The sequence below is a fragment of the Condylostylus longicornis genome, unplaced genomic scaffold (genome assembly GCF_029603195.1).
Source record: "Condylostylus longicornis isolate FDR11 unplaced genomic scaffold, ASM2960319v2 ptg000113l, whole genome shotgun sequence".
NCBI lineage: Eukaryota > Metazoa > Arthropoda > Insecta > Diptera > Dolichopodidae > Condylostylus > Condylostylus longicornis.
The window spans coordinates 293194-310921 of NW_026578081.1; the positions used below are offsets into that span (position 1 = coordinate 293194).

At 23.2% G+C, this 17728-nt stretch overlaps 3 protein-coding genes across 5 annotated transcripts in view; 2 read left to right on the forward strand and 1 right to left on the reverse strand.

Annotated features, from left to right (window-relative positions):
• The first annotated feature begins 1377 nt into the window (after positions 1-1377).
• LOC129614585 (putative uncharacterized protein DDB_G0282133) lies at positions 1378-3826 on the forward strand. Its single transcript, XM_055529285.1, has 4 exons — positions 1378-1520; positions 1650-3059; positions 3119-3229; positions 3318-3826. Exons 1-4 carry the CDS (start codon positions 1516-1518, stop codon positions 3436-3438), a joined length of 1647 nt encoding a protein of 548 aa, XP_055385260.1. The 5' UTR covers positions 1378-1515; the 3' UTR covers positions 3439-3826.
• A 4971-nt stretch (positions 3827-8797) lies between these two features.
• Positions 8798-14984, reverse strand: LOC129614598 (puromycin-sensitive aminopeptidase). 3 transcript variants are annotated; one of them, XM_055529303.1, is made up of 6 exons: positions 14834-14976; positions 12933-13100; positions 11035-11817; positions 10098-10949; positions 9765-10042; positions 8798-9708 (listed from the first exon to the last, which is right to left on the reverse strand). In XM_055529303.1, exons 2-6 carry the CDS (start codon positions 13053-13055, stop codon positions 9156-9158), a joined length of 2589 nt encoding a protein of 862 aa, XP_055385278.1. In that variant the 5' UTR covers positions 13056-13100; positions 14834-14976; the 3' UTR covers positions 8798-9155. The 3 variants fall into 3 exon arrangements, with proteins under 3 accessions (XP_055385278.1, XP_055385276.1, XP_055385277.1); XM_055529301.1 differs by having other exon boundaries at positions 8799-9708; positions 12933-13247; positions 14834-14984; XM_055529302.1 differs by lacking the exon at positions 14834-14976 and adding an exon at positions 14067-14164 and having other exon boundaries at positions 8799-9708; positions 12933-13247.
• The window catches only part of LOC129614600 (zinc transporter foi), a 34949-nt gene continuing 31587 nt past the window's right edge, over positions 14367-17728 (forward strand). Inside the window, exon 1 of the mRNA XM_055529305.1 lies at positions 14367-14654. The gene's annotated coding sequence lies outside the window, so the exon portion shown is untranslated. The remainder of the gene's footprint in view (positions 14655-17728) is intronic.

Consider the following 17728-nt stretch of genomic DNA (forward strand, 5'->3'; position numbering starts at 1 on the left):
GTATTCTATAAGAATTTGGACATTTCGCTGTGGAAAATTGTACTTCTTCTGCTTTAAACTTAGCCCATTTATGCAAGAATTTTTTTTTTTACCTCATACTATCTAAAATTAGCTTATTATAATGAATGGCGAATTCGCCAAGTCTCTTTGCGACATAAGTACGTCAATTCGTCAATTGTATAATAAGTTTTACTTAAAAAAATTTATGAATAATTCAAAATACCAAATGCCAACGAATTCGCCAACTAAGGAGATTTCAAAAAAGTGGCGAATTGAATATATGTATATACATTTCTACGTAACACGTATAAAAGACTTTAAAGAATAATTTCCGTTTCAACTCCCGATCGTAGCTATCTCGATGATCGAGCTATTCAGCTGACTCTTACTAATGGTTAAATTAATAAATGAAAATCAAAAACAAATGAGATGTAATTAATCACAGAAATCTAAATTTTAATAGAGAACAAATTATATGAATTGAATTATGATTTGAATTAAAATAGCAAAACAATTTTTTTACCTAATTTTTAGTTTGATGTTTTAATTATTTTTTATCATTCAAAATTCATTGACATATTTTTCATGCATGTTATAATATTAATAATTTTACAGGTATATGCGAATAATAAATTATCGCAATTACCTGAATGATCAAGTCATAATCTTAAATGAAAACTTAATGCGTAAGTATAACATATCAAAAATATATACTTTTATATGTAAACATAAATCAAGGTGGGTCTCGAGAGGGTGTTGCAGGGCTTTATCCCGCACCTAGTTGGGGGGCACAATAGATCTATATCTTCTGGTCGCGTTGCACTGTTACCGCTTTTTTGCAATCTATAATTTGTAAACATAAATCAAACGATCCCAACTGAAAATTATGGGTTTATATTGCGTACGGAAATTTTTGGATTTTGAAAACTCACTTTTTTTTTAATTTCCTCTCGTTTTTTTTGTTTTCTTATGGTTAGCGTTATATAGCTATTATCTTAACTTCAATTAAATACCTTTTGCTTATCTACATATTCGAATTCATATTCACAAATATTTGGTGTAATTGTCAATGGCGTACAGATATTACAACAAGATACGACCATTATTCGAAAAATAATATGTTGCTTTTTAAAGCATGTATAAACAAAAATTCACGGTTTAAATGGTAAAAGTCAGTGATATGTATGTAGCTCCTTAGTTGAAAAAAAAATCAATAGAAAAAAATAAACATTCTATACTTTTGCGCAAATTTTTTTTTTACATGCAGTCCGAACTATATAAGTAAATTAATAACAGACAGTTGGCAATACGGTTCATACTTCATTTATTTTTGTTTGACAACTTCTTTTAATAAATATTTATGACAGTTGTCAGATATATCAACTTAGTAAATTCGCTGATTGAATTGAAAAATGTAATGAAAAATATAAAAATTGAGTTAAAAGGAAAAAATAAAAAATTTTTCAGAATAATTCGATATTTTATGGGAAGATTACACAATAATTAAACTCGCAAATGAGGTAATTATACTTTTATTTTTGTTGTTATTCAACCATATTTTTATTGGTTTTTAAAATATGAGTCATATACAATAGTTATCTCAAACTCAACTTAAATACCATAATACAATGGTTTCTTTGTTTTTATAGCGAACAGTTTGAAGAAAGTCCTGTTTCGGACAATATGGACATTTCAACAACCACAACAATAGAATCTCAAGAATCTGAGGAAGGTACTAACAGTAACTACCAACAAACAACACCTACTAATTCGAGTATTATATCGCTAAAAAATTCCTGTAGTAATAATTCTTCAAATATGAATAACACCGAAAATCTAACATTTTTAACTGAAGGAAATAAAAACAAGATAAATGGAATGCAAACATTAGATAATGACCCTAATACAAGAAATTTAAAAGCAAACCATCAAAAACTATCACAATCGTCACAACGTAGTGAAGCTGTGAATCATCCATTAATGCCTTTATCTCCAACAGGAACTGATTCAGATTCTGAACATGGACATTATCGTCGTTCATTTAATTACCCTGATGTTGTACCGCAAACAGAGCAACCTCTTCGGTTATCTCTACCAAAATTATCCTCAAAAAATTGTAGCAACAACAAGCACAATAACTTTAATTCAATAAATACAGGCGGAAATATAAATGAAAAAGTTATTAATGCTAATATTGATGCAACATCTAAAATTCAAAATAATATTAACCGAAATACAACACCAATGGAGGCTAGAAAAGTGCTTAAGTCCCAAAATCAGCTTAAAATCAATATACTACGTGCACCAAGTCCGGATTTATTGAGTAGCGGTGAATCGGAACAAGAAATTTCACAATATCAAGCTTCCGTTGAATCGAATTTTCAAGCAGTTGCTTTAATTGCAAATAATATTCCCGTGAGCAGAAGTGTAAGTGGAACCGTAAGGGAACTCTATTCACCTAACCAAAGATCTAATTTGGCAATACCTCATAGAAAAAAAGTTCCAGCATCGTCCGAAGTACTTTCAGATGATATTTCTTCCTTAGATTCAATTTCTAATCACAGCTTTGATGATGGCATTGAACCAAATTTAGCTTCATTAAGTCCAACGAGCTCTTTGATGGACGATGATTTTGGTGGTGATATTCATGAAGATTTTGATGACGATTTTGGTGATTTAGAAACACCCACAAATCAGCAGCCAGTTGAACCTATACCACAATATTCAGCTGAAGAAGAAAGACGTGACTCTCGGTTGTGGCAAAAAATTACTTTACCAGATGGAAAAGTTCGTGAAATTGATATGAAAGTAATTGAACCATACAAAAGAGTATTATCACATGGTGGATATTTAAAGGCTGGCGGACATAATGCTATTGTAATGTTTTGTGCTTGCCATTTACCAGATAAATCTCGAGCAGATTATCATTATGTAATGGATAACTTATTTTTATATGTTATAAAGACTTTAGAACAATTGGTAACTGAAGATTACGTATTAGTTTATTTACATGGTGGTTCTAGTCGTAGAAATGTTCCTCCATTTCCTTGGCTAAAAAAGTAATTTATTTTTAAAGATTTACAAAATATCCACTGTTATTATATTGTATTAATTTCAGATGTTATCAGCTTTTAGATAGGAGATTGAGAAAGAGCTTAAAAAATTTATATTTAGTTCATCCGACGTTTTGGTTGAAATCAGTAGTTTGGATGACACGACCCTTTGTTAGGTTGGTTTGAAAATTTTTATATTCTATTTATTTGCTTGTTTTTTGTTATAATTTTTTATAATTTGAGAATATTGTCTTTCATTTTTAGTTCTAAATTCTGGAGGAAATTGATTTATGTTCGAACCCTTGAAGAACTATATTCAATGGTATCTGTTGAGAAAACTGCTATTCCAGATAAAGTAAAAACCTATGATGCAAAATATAAATAACTTTTAGAATGAAAAAATTCGTATACTTGTAAGAATATTTTCATCGACATTTTCATAAATTTTTAATGCAATTGTTATTAAATCAAAAAAGCATAACTTAAATTTTGAAGATCTCAATAAATTTTTTTGGTATTATTTACATATTCACTATTTCTATATTTAAGTTTTATATCTATAAGTTTATCTTAAGAACTGAAATGGATTAATTTTATATCATTTTTAAGTAGAAGCTATACTTTTTATTTTTAAATTCTTAAAAAATTATTTTGTGCTTTTAATACATACGTAGTTTCAAAAGTATTTATAATTCATTAACGAAAAATGTGCTTCATTTTAAATATACACATATGTATGTTTTTAAAATTTTATTTTACTTTTTATTAGAATAATTTTGTATGCCTTAATTTGATTTTATAATGTAATATAAAATGAATAGGTTTCAAATTAATCCACTTTGTGTTTTTTTAAAATGATCTTATAATTATTAATATTAAGAATATTTATGAGAATCATTTTTTTTATCTAGTATAATATATAATTAAAATTATGTAAGTAGTGACAATACAAAATATATATATAATTTTTACGATATGGTGACGTGACTATATTCTTTTTTTTACAAAAGAAATTGTATTAATAAATGTATATTGTAGTAGATGTGAGATAAAAGTACATAATGTATTTTGTAAAACAAAGCAATGAAGATATTATATTATATAAATAGAAAAATATTAAATTAAATTAAATACAAACTTGCAATTATGCATTGTAAAATAAAAAATAAAGCTTAAAAATTTATACAAAATGCTTAATAATTTACAAATGCTATAAATTTTTAGTTATTTAACAAAAATTAGTCAATGCATTTAATAAATGATTTAAGATTTTATAAATGCAAGCTTTTACGATGTTATCTTATTCAAAAATAATAATAAAAAAGTTTTCAGTTATTTTAATCTGAAATCCAAAACACTTGTTAACCTATTTTTCAATTAAAATTTTCCACAAAAATATTCACACATAGTAAGTTAGTTGTGTCATTTGAGGTGACGAGATATTATTGAAAATATTTTGGTTTCTAAAATTAAAAATTAAAATATTATTAAATTAAAAGATTTTTAAATAACAAATCATTACGTCAACTGATGCTACTAATAATATATGGGTTATTGATTATGTATAATGTATATTATATAAAAAATACAATAATAAAAGAATACAATATCTATGTTTATAAATTCTGTATAAATTTATTATACATATTATAAATATCAAGCTAAAATAAAAATCTACATATTTAATATTATTGCAAAAGAAAAAAAACGGAGAAGCGCATATGCATATGATTAATTGCAAAGGCTTTTTTTAATTTAATTAAACTTTAAATTTAAATTCATTTAAAGTAGTAAAACTACATATTTTACAAATTCCATAAATTTTATATCATATTAAAAATATAATATTATAAAAAATTAATTTTCAATTAATCCCGTAACCTATATTTATGCATTTCTTTTTTTCTCTAATTAAAAACAACTTTAAAAAAAGTATTAAAGCATTAAGAATAATAAAGTATTATTAAAATTTTGCAATAAAATACAATTTATTAAAATATATAATTAAAAAATAAAAAATAATGTAATAACATATTATATCTTCCAAAATGTTAAAAACATGAAATTAATTTCAATTAAATTGAAATTAAGAAGATGTCAAAAAGTTTCTTTAATTTTAAACATAATAGAAATTATAAATGAAAAAAAAAAGAAATAAAAATAATTTATTTAAATTTACTTGAATATTAAATAAAAAGTGCTACCGATTAATATTCGGAAAATCACTTACGTGTTCAAATGAATATAACAAAAAAAAAAAATTAATTATATTGATGAGATAGAATTGATATTTGATTGTAAAACAATATGTTTCAAAAATTTGTCTATATTTATTTAATTTTCTTTTTCTCTACTATTCATTAAAAAAAATTTATTTGTATGTTTTATCAGAAAAATTTATAAAAATATTAAAAATAAAACTATTGTTATACAACCATACTATTTATTTACTTTTAAGTATAACATTTTTTTTTTTTTTTTCAAAAATAAAATTCATAATTCATCTAAAATTATTTTATAATATTATCATAATTTTGATTTTAATATTTAAGATAATGATAATCAAATAAAAATTTTCATTTCACAAATTAAATATTTCATACAACATAATACATATATATATATATATATATATATATATATATATATATATATAATGCAAATCTTAGTTAGGAATTTGAACATACATCGAATATATAGTACTCTATGTATATTCTATATAATCTAATATTATAATATAATTAAAAAATTAAAATAAAAAGAAAACTAGATGTATGAAAAAAAAAATCTATCTAGAAGCTTGAAGATAAAAAAAATTTTTTAAATAAATTTTTAGAAAGCACAGGCATTAATTAAATACACATAAAATAGAATGAAGCTTTTTAAACGAAATCAAAACATAAACATATTATACAAAAATCATAAAAACCATAAATAATTATTATTTTAAAAAACAATAAACATAGAAAAATAACAAGAAAACCAAAGCAATTCTTTGTAAAATTCATATACAATATAAATATTGCATAGAGTAGCGTTCTTATATAAAAGAATTTTAGATTTTAATTAAATATAAAAAAAATAAAATAAATATATTACTTAAAAGAATATAATAAAACAAAATAAAAACAAAAAGAATGAATAGAAAAAAAAAATTCAATTTATGATATTAGATGAATAATGTAGACCAATTGTAAAAGAGCAAAAAAAAATAAATAACAAATAAATAAAAAGACAGTAAATTGACAATGGAAATTTATTTTTCGAGACTATACAAAAAACACGTAAAATTGAAAATATGAAATATTAAAAAACAAAAAAGAAAGATAATCTTTATTAAAAAAATACACAATTTTAAGAGAACATGTTTTTTTTTTTGTAGAATTTGTAAAGGAATCGTTAACCCATCGCAGAAACAAAAAAAAAAAAAATAAAAATAATGAAATACAAATAAAATAAAATTTTGATTAAAAAATTTATAATATTATTAATTAATTATATAATAATTATATAATATATAAAAATACAATAAGATATCCAAAAATTCTATACCACAGTATTGAAAAACAAAAAAAACCAAACAAGTTAATTTTGTTTTTCTTCACAATAAAAATTAATTATTAATAAATAGCCATGTTATTTTGTTCTCGAACTCGAAATATTTTAGTTTAATTGAAATTTAATTTTAACATTTTTATTAAAAAAAAAAATAATACAACAATTAGTTTTTTATGTTTAAATTTTAATTTTGCGATCCTCAATCCTGAATATTGAATTAGAATCAAAAATTGAGAAATATTATTGTTAAAAAATTGTTTCAAATTTTACGAATGTATGCATTTTAATTAAAAAAAAACAAAAACAAAATTATATTTCGCTTGCTATTTTATAAAAATAAAAAAAAAACTTGCTCTTGTTCAATGTTAACGTTTAAAAATTTTAATTCCCGAATAAATAGAAAATTTTTTATTAAAATTGAAGTTTATTATAATTATAATATACTCGTACTATGTATTTCAAAATTTTTGATTCTAACTCATTTAATTTATTTATTTACTTTTTTTTTTTTTGTAAAATTAAATATTAAAGATGGCGAATATTTTCAAAACTCTTTATAAAAACTCTCTTAATAAATTGCAGATTAATTTAATTTATATTAAATTAAAATAAAAGAGAATATATATATATTATAAAAAAAAATAAATAAAAAAAAAATTAAAAATATTTAAAAAAAAAAATTTCAATTTCATTTATCCTATACGCAGAAAAACTTAAATAATTTATTCAACCGCTTTATAATATTTTAAACGTTTCCTAAAAAAATATTTTTGAAAAAAAAAAAACTAACAAAATTTCATAAAATGTATAATTAAATTGCGTTTTTTAAAATGTATAAAAAATATTATTTATAATAAATATTAAAGAAAAAAAATAAGTATGAAAAATGTAAAAAAAAAAAAACAAAAACCTAAAAGACAAATGAGAAAAATTGCAAAACTGAAAAAAATAAAGGAAAAAAAAATGATATTATCGAAAACTGTGTTGACTTTGTGTAAAAAAAAAATATATTATTATTATTGTAATAAACTATAATAAGTAAAAATGAAATTGTAGGCTTTAAAGAATGTAAATAAAAATAAAAATCTATATTTATGAAAAACTATGCATAAAAATATATAAAAATATTATTAAAATAAAAAAATTTCATACTTATTCGTTTTAAAATTCATTATTTTTGAAAAACTATGAACTTCCATACAATATTCTGAAAATATTAATATTATTAAAAATATTCTAAAACATTCATTTAATTACCATATTTTATTGTCTACGTTAATATTTCTATTAATAGAAGAAAATGACAAAAGACAAAATATTTAGAAAACAAATTTATGTATTTTGTTTTCTGGTATGCTATTAAAATAATCAACACATGCCTCCGATTATGAATATGTATCCGGAAATTGTGCAAAATATTTACAAGTTCATCAATCAATTGTGAATATTTGCTAGTGAAAATTATTCAAAACTCTTTTCTACTGCTCAAAATTTTTCGTAAAAAGTTTTCATATAACATTTTGATATTGTTTTGCTTCTTCTACTATCAAAATTAAATCACAAAATTGTGGTGGACTCGTAAAATAATGGAAAAAACTTTAAAATTTATATTATAAAAAATTTATTTCTCACAATGGAAATTATAACCTGACCTGTTTGTAAATAATATTTTTTACATTTTCCTCTTGTATACGAGCAAAATGGAATAATATCCATAGAATAATAACTTTATTAATGCTTTCAACCATATTAGAAATAAAAATAGTCTTCAAAATACATATGTACATATAGGAGCAATAAGCAAAAGATCTAATATTATTCGATATTGATTTTTTTGAGCAAAATCTATTAGGAAACCTTTATACCTTCAAATTTAAAATAAATTAAATATTTTAAACAAAAAACATGAATTTTGCTATAAACTGGTTAAAATTGTATTCGTTTCTGGAACACTTGATTTTCTTAAATTTTCGAACACCTCCAAAAAATTGAATCTTCCTTCGACAATATAAAAAATCCTTAAAGCAAACAAATTGATCATATTAAGGGGTTTCAAATGCAATTTTTTATTATGAATCTTACCAAAATATTAGAGAAATCTAAAAAATTTGAAAAAAAAAATGAATTAAAACAATTTTTATCTTATCAAAACATCAACATAATCAATATTTTATTTGTATTAAAGATCTTAGAAATTGTAAATGAAATACTTTATTCCTTCATTATGATGAAAAACGTAAATACAAACACCTATTTATAGTAAAATTTGCATTACAAAATTTTTAAATGAGAAGTGAATGATTGCGATCGATAAGTTTTGAATTTAACAATAAACATTTCTAATAGTGTGCAGCAACTTAAAAAAAAGAATGTATGCATTGTATTTTATTTTTTATTTTATTTTTTTTTTTTTGTTTGTTTGTGATTGATGTTTAAACTTTGGTATAATTTTTTTTTTTCTTTTTATATGTATAATGATTTGGATTTTATATCTGCTGTAATCAAACATATAAGCTATGTATTTGGAAACGTTTTGTATAAAAATTATTGTTGCAATAAATATTCTTTAGTTGAATCTAAGTCTCTATTCAACCAGGCAGCATTCAGTCGTATTGTTTCAATAGATTGTGAAACAGTTCTTTCTGTGCTTGGAAATTCATTTGTTTTAAAATACTCTTCAACTTCCAGGGCACGCTCTTCTGAAGCAAAATTTTCTGTTAAATATTTGATTAGCCGTGCTAACAAGAACCCTCCTTGATATTGTTGTAGAAGTTTCTCAGAATTTTGTTTAAAGAATTCCCAAGTCATATCACGTCCTTTTGCATTCATTGCAACCGCGACTATTACAAATACTGAATCTTGAGCACGTACTTCATCAGACATTGCAAAATCTATAACTTTTTTTAAAATTTCAATATTTCTAATGGAACCCAAAGCTCGCGAAATGCGATCTTTTTCCTCATGCAAATCTGTTGATCTGTAAAGTTTTAGCATTTCTTCATATGTTTTTTCATCACCGTCTTGGAGATTCGCTTTGTAGCATGCAGATCTCAAATCAGCTGGTAAAACTTTAACATTTTCTACATGTTCTTTAAATCTAAATTTTAATGATTTCTTTTTAAGTGAAAACGAAAATTTCTTTAAATTTTTTACCTTCTCTTGGCTTCTTCGCAAATCTTAGGACATCTAAATGAAACTAACCGGTTAATTACCAAGCTACGAAGTAATGTATCCAAATGCGATTCATTTTCTTTGGCATCCCAACCAAGGCGATCAGCTATAGGTTTATAAAGATTTACACCATATCTATTGAAATTTTCAACCAAGTCAGTGTGCGACAGAAGAACTTGCAATTTACATAATGAATTTGTAATAGATGACCAAACTGTATAATTTGTTTCATTCCGGTAGGCATCAATTAGTTTCAGTGCCTATAAAATAGGTTAATTTAAAATCAAAAAAAATACAAATAATATTTAAATTTACATCAGCGGTTTTAGCTTGACCAGCTTGAACCATTGCAAACAAATCATCAATTAAACCCAATCGATCCAATGCAGGCAGTTGCATGCTTTTAACAGCTGGAATAAGTTGTAAGAGCATTTCAGAAGTATAACTTGTTCTGAAATATCCAACAGTACCAGGATTAATTTTAATCCAATCATTCTCACTTATATCATCAAGTGTAATAATTTTGGATCTCTCATCTAATATGAAATTTTTGGCAATTTCTCCGGGCGCTTTTGCTGTTGAAATTGCGATCGGAATCATCCAAAATTCATCAGTACTTTTGGAGCCATCAGCCATAAATTTGGACTGAGATAAAGTTAAAACACGTTGATTGCCTTTTTGTTCAGATTTAACTGAAACAACTGGAAAGCCCATTTGTTTTACCCAAGTAGACATAACGGCAGCCACTGGTTTACTACTTGCTTCCTGTAATGCGTTCCATAAATCTTCAGTACACGTATTTTGATATTGATGTCTTGTTAAATAAATATTCATTCCTTTTCGGAAATCTTCATCACCAATATAATGATGAAGCATACGAATAACACTAGCTCCCTTATTATAACTAATTTCATCAAATATTTCATCAACTTCAGACGGATGATTTACTGGCACTTCTATAGGATGTGAATTTTTAAGACAATCTGATTCCAAAGCTCTGGTATACATATCAGTTACAAATTGAGTCCATATATCATACTCGGGAAATAGATGATTTACACATAAAAACTCAACAAACGATGCATAACCTTCATTCAACCAAAGGTGAGTCCACCATTCCATTGTAACTAAATTTCCGAACCATTGATGTGCTATTTCATGGCCAACCTTATAAAAGTTTTTTATTAAATGCATATGTTTACATACATGTTATTTAAGGAATTGATAAAAAAAAATTAAATAAAAAACTTACAGTTAAAGCAATAGATTGTTTTCTAATAGATGATGTATTTGCTGAATCAACTAGCAAATAAGTTTCTCTATAGGTTACTAGTCCCCAGTTTTCCATAGCACCAGCTGAAAAATCAGCTATTGCTATTAAATCCATTTTTGGTAAAGGATAAGCAACATTAAAATAATCTTTATAATATGGCAAAACTTTTGTTGCAACTTCTAATGCAAATAATCCCTGTTCTTTTTTTCCGACTGGTGTAAATACACGTACCAAAATACCATCACTTGATTTCCCTTCAACAAAATCATATTCACCAACAACTACGGCCACTAAATAAGTTGACATAATTGGTGTTCTATCAAATTCAACTTTTCTTAAACCATTTTCTAATGCTTCTTCTTTCTTTACTGGCATATTTGATAATGCAACACGGTCTTGTGATACAACTAAAGTTATATCAAAAGTAGCTTTACAAGCCGGTTCATCCCAACATGGAAAACAACGTCGTGCATCAGTAGCTTCAAATTGTGTAACACCAGCATAACGTTCTTCACCACTGGGCGTAAAATATTTGCTGCGATAAAATCCTTTCATTTTATCATTTAATTCACCATTAAAGACAAAATTCAATTCTCCTTTTCCAACTGGAAGTTCTTTTTCAAACGTAACAGTGGCAGTTTCATTTTCAGTTGAAAACTCAATATTTTTTGTTTCAACGATTAAATCAGACAAAGCAATGGTTGCTTTAGAAATTTCAATATCCAAAGCATTTAAAGTAATTTGGTTTGTACGTTCTAATATCTGAAAAATTAAAAAAATAAGAAATTATATTAGCGAATATTAAATGTAGACTTTGGAAATTAATATTTCATTCGTGAAATTATAGATCTTTGTTCAAATCAAATATCTATTTAAAATTTTATATTTTACATTTTTTAATTCAATCTATTAACATTAATAAATATTTAACTTGCAATTTTGTATGAGTTACCAAACAATGAATTAAATGGATTTTTTCGTCACAAGCTGTGCTATAAGAATTTCTTATTATTCCGCTCTTTTTTATTTTGAAAAGTAGGTAGGTACTTACATAGAAAAATTTAAGAAAATCAATATCAAAACAGACAAAAAATTTTATCTCAGTTCGTTAATCTAAATTGAATGAAAACAACCGAAACGGGTTTTGAGAACCACGCTTAAAGGAAAAGAAGAAAAATTTATATTTATTTATAAACATAACGGCAATTTAACCAGGTGAAAGTAAAACTTGTGTACACATTATGAATTTTAAGCACACCATTTGATTTTTATTCTGTTTTTAGCCTTATAAAGGTATGCGTGCAAATTTTTTTTAAAATTATACTTTCAACACACATGAAATGAAGATAATCATGATAAGATATTTGTGACACGGATATTTGTATTCAAACATTTACATCAATATAAGTAAATTATATTTCTTTTATATTATAATAATTTTATTTTATTTTTTTCTTTCAACAATGCTGTATTGTACTATTGTACTATATTAAAAATAATTTTTTTATCATGCTAATATAAAGCTATATTGTATATTTATAACCTACTTTGTACAATAGATTTATATAAATTATGTATGTAGGTAGGTAGGTAATTGAATGACTTTCAGGTTTTTATTTAAAAGAACAGTTAAGTTATTAATTTTTTTATTAAATTTTAATGTGCATTTTCAAATTGCAAAAAAAAAAAATAAAGCTATACAAAAATATTATTTAAATAGTTATGTAAAAAAAAAAAATTATAAACGATGTAGATTAAATACGTGGCGAATATTATTTTGAATTTTGTTGAAAACTTTTTTACCATTAATTTTACAACAAAGATTTTTAAAAATTCTTTTAGTTTTGTATAACAAAAAAAAAAAAATCCAAACTTACATCTATAGAAATTGAGGTTCGTCCTTTAAATTTAAATGCTTCAAGATCTGGTGTTAATTCCAAATTATAATGTTTTGGTAGAACATTCTTTGGCAATCTTTTAAATTCTTTTGTTTTAGACATTTTACTAAAATTTCTAACTATTTTTATTATATTTAAATTGAAAACCTTAAAGATAGCCAATTTTCTTTATTTTAGAATTAACTTTCCTCAAAGTAAAATAAATCAACTTCACCAAAAAGCACTATACCACTCCACTGCCACTTTTTACATATGCTCATACAAACAAACACTTCAATCGTAGCCGGCCAATTACTACAAATGACATTTAAAATTACAATAAAATCTTAGTAACAAAAATCGATTATAATATAATGTCAAAATTAGTAATGACAGTTTTTTGGTATCAAAATTACCAGTAAACAAAATTTTGACAACTCATTTTATACTCAAAACACAATATTTTGAATAAAGCGAAATGTTAAGCGATAAAACGAATTCTTTAAAAATATTATTTTAATATGTATGCGAATTTTAGGAAAACGCGTCGAAGTTAAGAATCAAATTAATATCACTTGTATTATAATCATATTGTATATTTTATGAGAAAATTAATATTAAATATTTAAATTTCTTTTTTGTTACATAAAAGCCCTAATTTAATTTTGCTCTTTTAATTGTACAATTTATAATGGTATTTTGCCTTTATATGGTATTTTCAAATTTAATAATATATTAAATTTGATAATAAATTAATGAAAATAAATTATTTTCAAAATTAAAAATATAAATTGAAAAATTTTAAATTAAATGATTATAGTAAATATATTTATATTAAATAATATGTATAGCATACGAAATGGGAAAACAAAAGAAATTCAAAAATGAACAGTTTATGTAATGCCCTAATTCATACGATATTTGAATACCTTTTTAACTAAAACTCTAAATTTTTTTAATGAAACTGTAAAAAAGTAATCTACAACACACAAAATAAGAAATAAAAATAAAAAAATATTTATAAAATCGCAAAAGTACTTCTGTAAGATTTAATTTTCCATTATATAATTAAATTTTTTTAAAAATCTGTCATAAAAGAAAACTTCTCACAATCAAATAGAAGAATACCTTTACCTAAAAATTAGCTGTTGAATACAATTACATACATTGAAAATTCGCATTTGTACCTTTGTATAAAAGTAGCAATTTTTGCTATGATATCCGTGTTTGTCCGCACTCTATTAACACACACCTTCAACATTTTAAAAAGCATGCACTTATCATTAAGCGAAAAGTCATAATATATTTTTATTTATTAAGAATATGAATTAAATAAATGAAAAAATCATAATTATTAAATAATTATCAACATTAATTAAGGAAAATTAATTAAATTTTAATTGAAAATTGAAAAATTTGAAAAAGAAAAACTAAATTATACATAGTGCATTAGCCCATACGTGAAATAAACTAACCATTTGAAACAAACTTCTATTTTTAGTGTTAAAAAGATTTTATTTCATCTATAAATATTCATTAAAATTATGCTCCTTTTAGAAGTAAACATGTGAAAATAAAAAACAATAGAAAAAGAAAATGAATAATTTTTACAAACAATCAGTTCCATAAAAATAAATTCATACCATATGAACCGTATCAAGATAATTGAAAATAATTAAAATTTTTGGTTAATTTTAAGGCACAGAAACAATATCAAAAAAGGTAAGTAATTTACGATTGCAAATTAATTGATCTCCTAAAGAAAGAGTACAGTGAAATTGTTTTCCCTAAAATATCTTTTATTTTCTATATTTGTACACACACTATATTTACAAATTTATATGTATAATATAAATTCATAAAATAATTTAAGCACAAAATCTTAAAATATGCAGCCATACTTAAAAATTTTTTTTAGCTGCTACTATTATTTTTTGTTTACAAATTGGCTAGCCGTCTAGTCGTAAGAGTATTTTTTTTTTTATCTGATATTTTTGCATCCGAATTAAAATATACCGGTGATGATAATTAAACGATATTCGTATATGAACTAAATCGTCTTTTACAATAATATCCAAGTAAAAAAACACAAAAAATAATAGATGATTAATAAGCGAAACGTCATCATTCACACATTGGCGGCTTTTTTATTTTTATATTTTTTTGTTAAATATAATCACAACTAAATTCACACTTGAAAATGCAACATGTATTTTTATTTAAATTTTGAGATTTTAAGTTATAAACTTAAGTATTAAAGCTATTCAAATGCAAAATATACGAATAAGTAATTCTTTATATTTTGTTTAGGCACTTAATTTTTAAAATTAAGTGCCTAAACAAAATTAAGTGGTTTGAATAGTTACAAGGTGCTTATACTTATAATATTAGCTGTTGTAAATTTTATAAAAATTGAAACAAAAATCTATTAATTAATCAATTATCTAATTACAATTATCTAAGTATATTTAGCTTAATTAAATTAATCAATTCAAAATAATTTCAAAATATAGCAGATTTCAAGTTGCATGAGATTAAATTGAGAAGACATGAAATAACAAGTTTGCCTTGTTGCTTGTGCAGTTAGAATAAAAAAAAGACAAAGATTTAGTAATAAGTTATTATACCTCTCTGCTTCTATAGAAACTAAAGACTTAGAATTATCTTTATCCAATAGAGTTAGAATTGAAAAATCATCCAATAGAGTATTGGGAAGAGACCACAGGAATTTTTAACATCAATGTAAGTATGCTTCTTAAATAATTTAATTTTTCACATTATAGAAAAGATTTCATTTATTTTTGTCATTTATGTTGAAGTACTTATTTGAAAAATTACTGCATTCGGGGTACTTTATAAGTTTAAAAATGACTAAGTTAGTTTTTAAGGTTCCGGACTTTTGTTAGCTGAACCTAACTTGAAATTTGATTATGTTTAAGAAGCGCTTCAGTGAAATATTCCATCAAATTCAGTCTTGGTAATTAAGGTTGGTGTTGCGTGGCTCCATATTCGAAATACATTATTACAAAATATGCGATTAAAAAATCAAATAGATTTTTTTTTCAAAATTAGTTTCGAAAACAGTAATAGAAATTAAGTTTCATTAAGTTAAAATGTTTCTGTTGACTTACTGTAAAGTGAATATAATTAAATCGCATGTTGTAAATATGTTCCTTGTATACTCAATGCTGATTGTCGCATAATAAAAATTTGTATTATATATAATATTACATGGACATTAAGAGCTTAACCATCAGCATTTTCACATTCACAATTGCAAGAACAAGTGGCTATTTTAATCTTACTCAAATTAACTGTAATTTTAAATAACTTATATTAACATACCTTAAGTGAGAAATTTTGAAATTATTTTATACTTATTATTCTTAGACTGTGAAAGCCAATAAAATTGGGGGAAATATAAAAGCTAACAAGGGTTTTAGAAGAGTAATTATATTGCCAAGTGTATTATTTTGTAGCTTTGTCATTTAATTCTTAAACTTATGTTAAATTTTATATTTGGATCGCTGCAGCACTACTTTAATACTTGCCTACGGCATACTGTAAAATAAATGAATTCTTGTTTTCTGAAGCTATTTAGTTTAAAATTAATAATTTTCTAACTCGTTAAGATTATTCAGTTTGTTTTTGTATCAAAAGGAATCAGGCAATGTTTGCTTAAACATAAAAGAATAATTATCCTTATTAATTATAATTATTACGCTAATCAAAAGGTTTTTTTCCCCTTTTCTAGAAATATTGGTTTAGAATAGCTAGAAATATCCAGACTATTAAATTATGTCAATATTATGAAAATTTTTCTTCTTACTTATTTATATTCTATTTATTAAGATTAAACTATTAAAGTAAATATTAGAAGTATGTCAGAAATTTAATAAACATTTTCAAATTTTACTAACTACTATTTAAGTACAATACTTATATATGTATATATATATATATATAATTATCAAAATGTAGATTTAAATTTAATCTTATTTAATAATTAAGTAATTTGTAAAAAATTAAGTTTACTGTTTGTTATTTTTCTCTTCTTTTTTTTTTTTTGTGATTTACATTAGATTTATTGACATAAACTTACATTTCCTAGGAAAAACCTAAGTATGATTTATTTTAGGGAAATGAAACTTGAACTCATCTTTGTTATCATAATGCAATTAGATGAATACATACAATATAAATTATGATCACAAACTATTAAATTTATTAAATGTTATTTTATTTAATAAACTTTATCTAAAATAAAATAAAGAATATTAAAAGAAAAAATTTTTAATACTATAAATACAATGCAATTTATTTAAAATAATTTTAGTTGTTTGAGATTTTTACAAAAAGATCATTTTTTTTTTCTAATTCCTTTGAGATATAATTTAATAATATTATTCGGTTAAAATTGAAAATATTTAAGAAATTAATTTATAAGTTTAAAAAACAACAGAATTTTTTAAATTTAATATACTTATATTAAAAAAAAAATATTAAAATTAAAGTGTTTAATTAATTTTATGTGAAAATATACAAAATAAAGTAAGGAAATTTAAATTAAATAATTTAATTTATTAAATTAAATATAATATGAGAATTCAAAATATTAAGTAAAAAATTTGATTTAATTATGTTTTTCAAATATAAAGTGTAATCTTTTAATTGAATTTTTTAACAACCCTGTTTGATCTAATAAAACTAGAAAATATAAATGAAATATGAAAATAAAAAAAAAAGAAAGAATTTTTTCTCTATTTGGTCAAAAGCACGTAATGTGAATTGTTTGC

What these genes read in the sequence shown, in the direction of transcription:
- LOC129614585 (XM_055529285.1), top strand. An exon ending in CCATTTCCTTGGCTAAAAAA is followed by an intron (nt 3,060 to 3,118) that starts GTAATTTATTTT and finishes TATTAATTTCAG; the next exon opens with ATGTTATCAGCTTTTAGATA. An exon ending in ATGACACGACCCTTTGTTAG is followed by an intron (nt 3,230 to 3,317) that starts GTTGGTTTGAAA and finishes TTTCATTTTTAG; the next exon opens with TTCTAAATTCTGGAGGAAAT.
- LOC129614598 (XM_055529303.1), bottom strand. Translation starts at nt 13,055, where the DNA reads ATGTCTAAAACAAAAGAATTTAAAAGATTGCCAAAGAATGTTCTACCA. An exon ending in GAACCTCAATTTCTATAGAT is followed by an intron (nt 11,818 to 12,932) that starts GTAAGTTTGGAT and finishes TTAATTTTTCAG; the next exon opens with ATATTAGAACGTACAAACCA. An exon ending in AACAATCTATTGCTTTAACT is followed by an intron (nt 10,950 to 11,034) that starts GTAAGTTTTTTA and finishes AACTTTTATAAG; the next exon opens with GTTGGCCATGAAATAGCACA.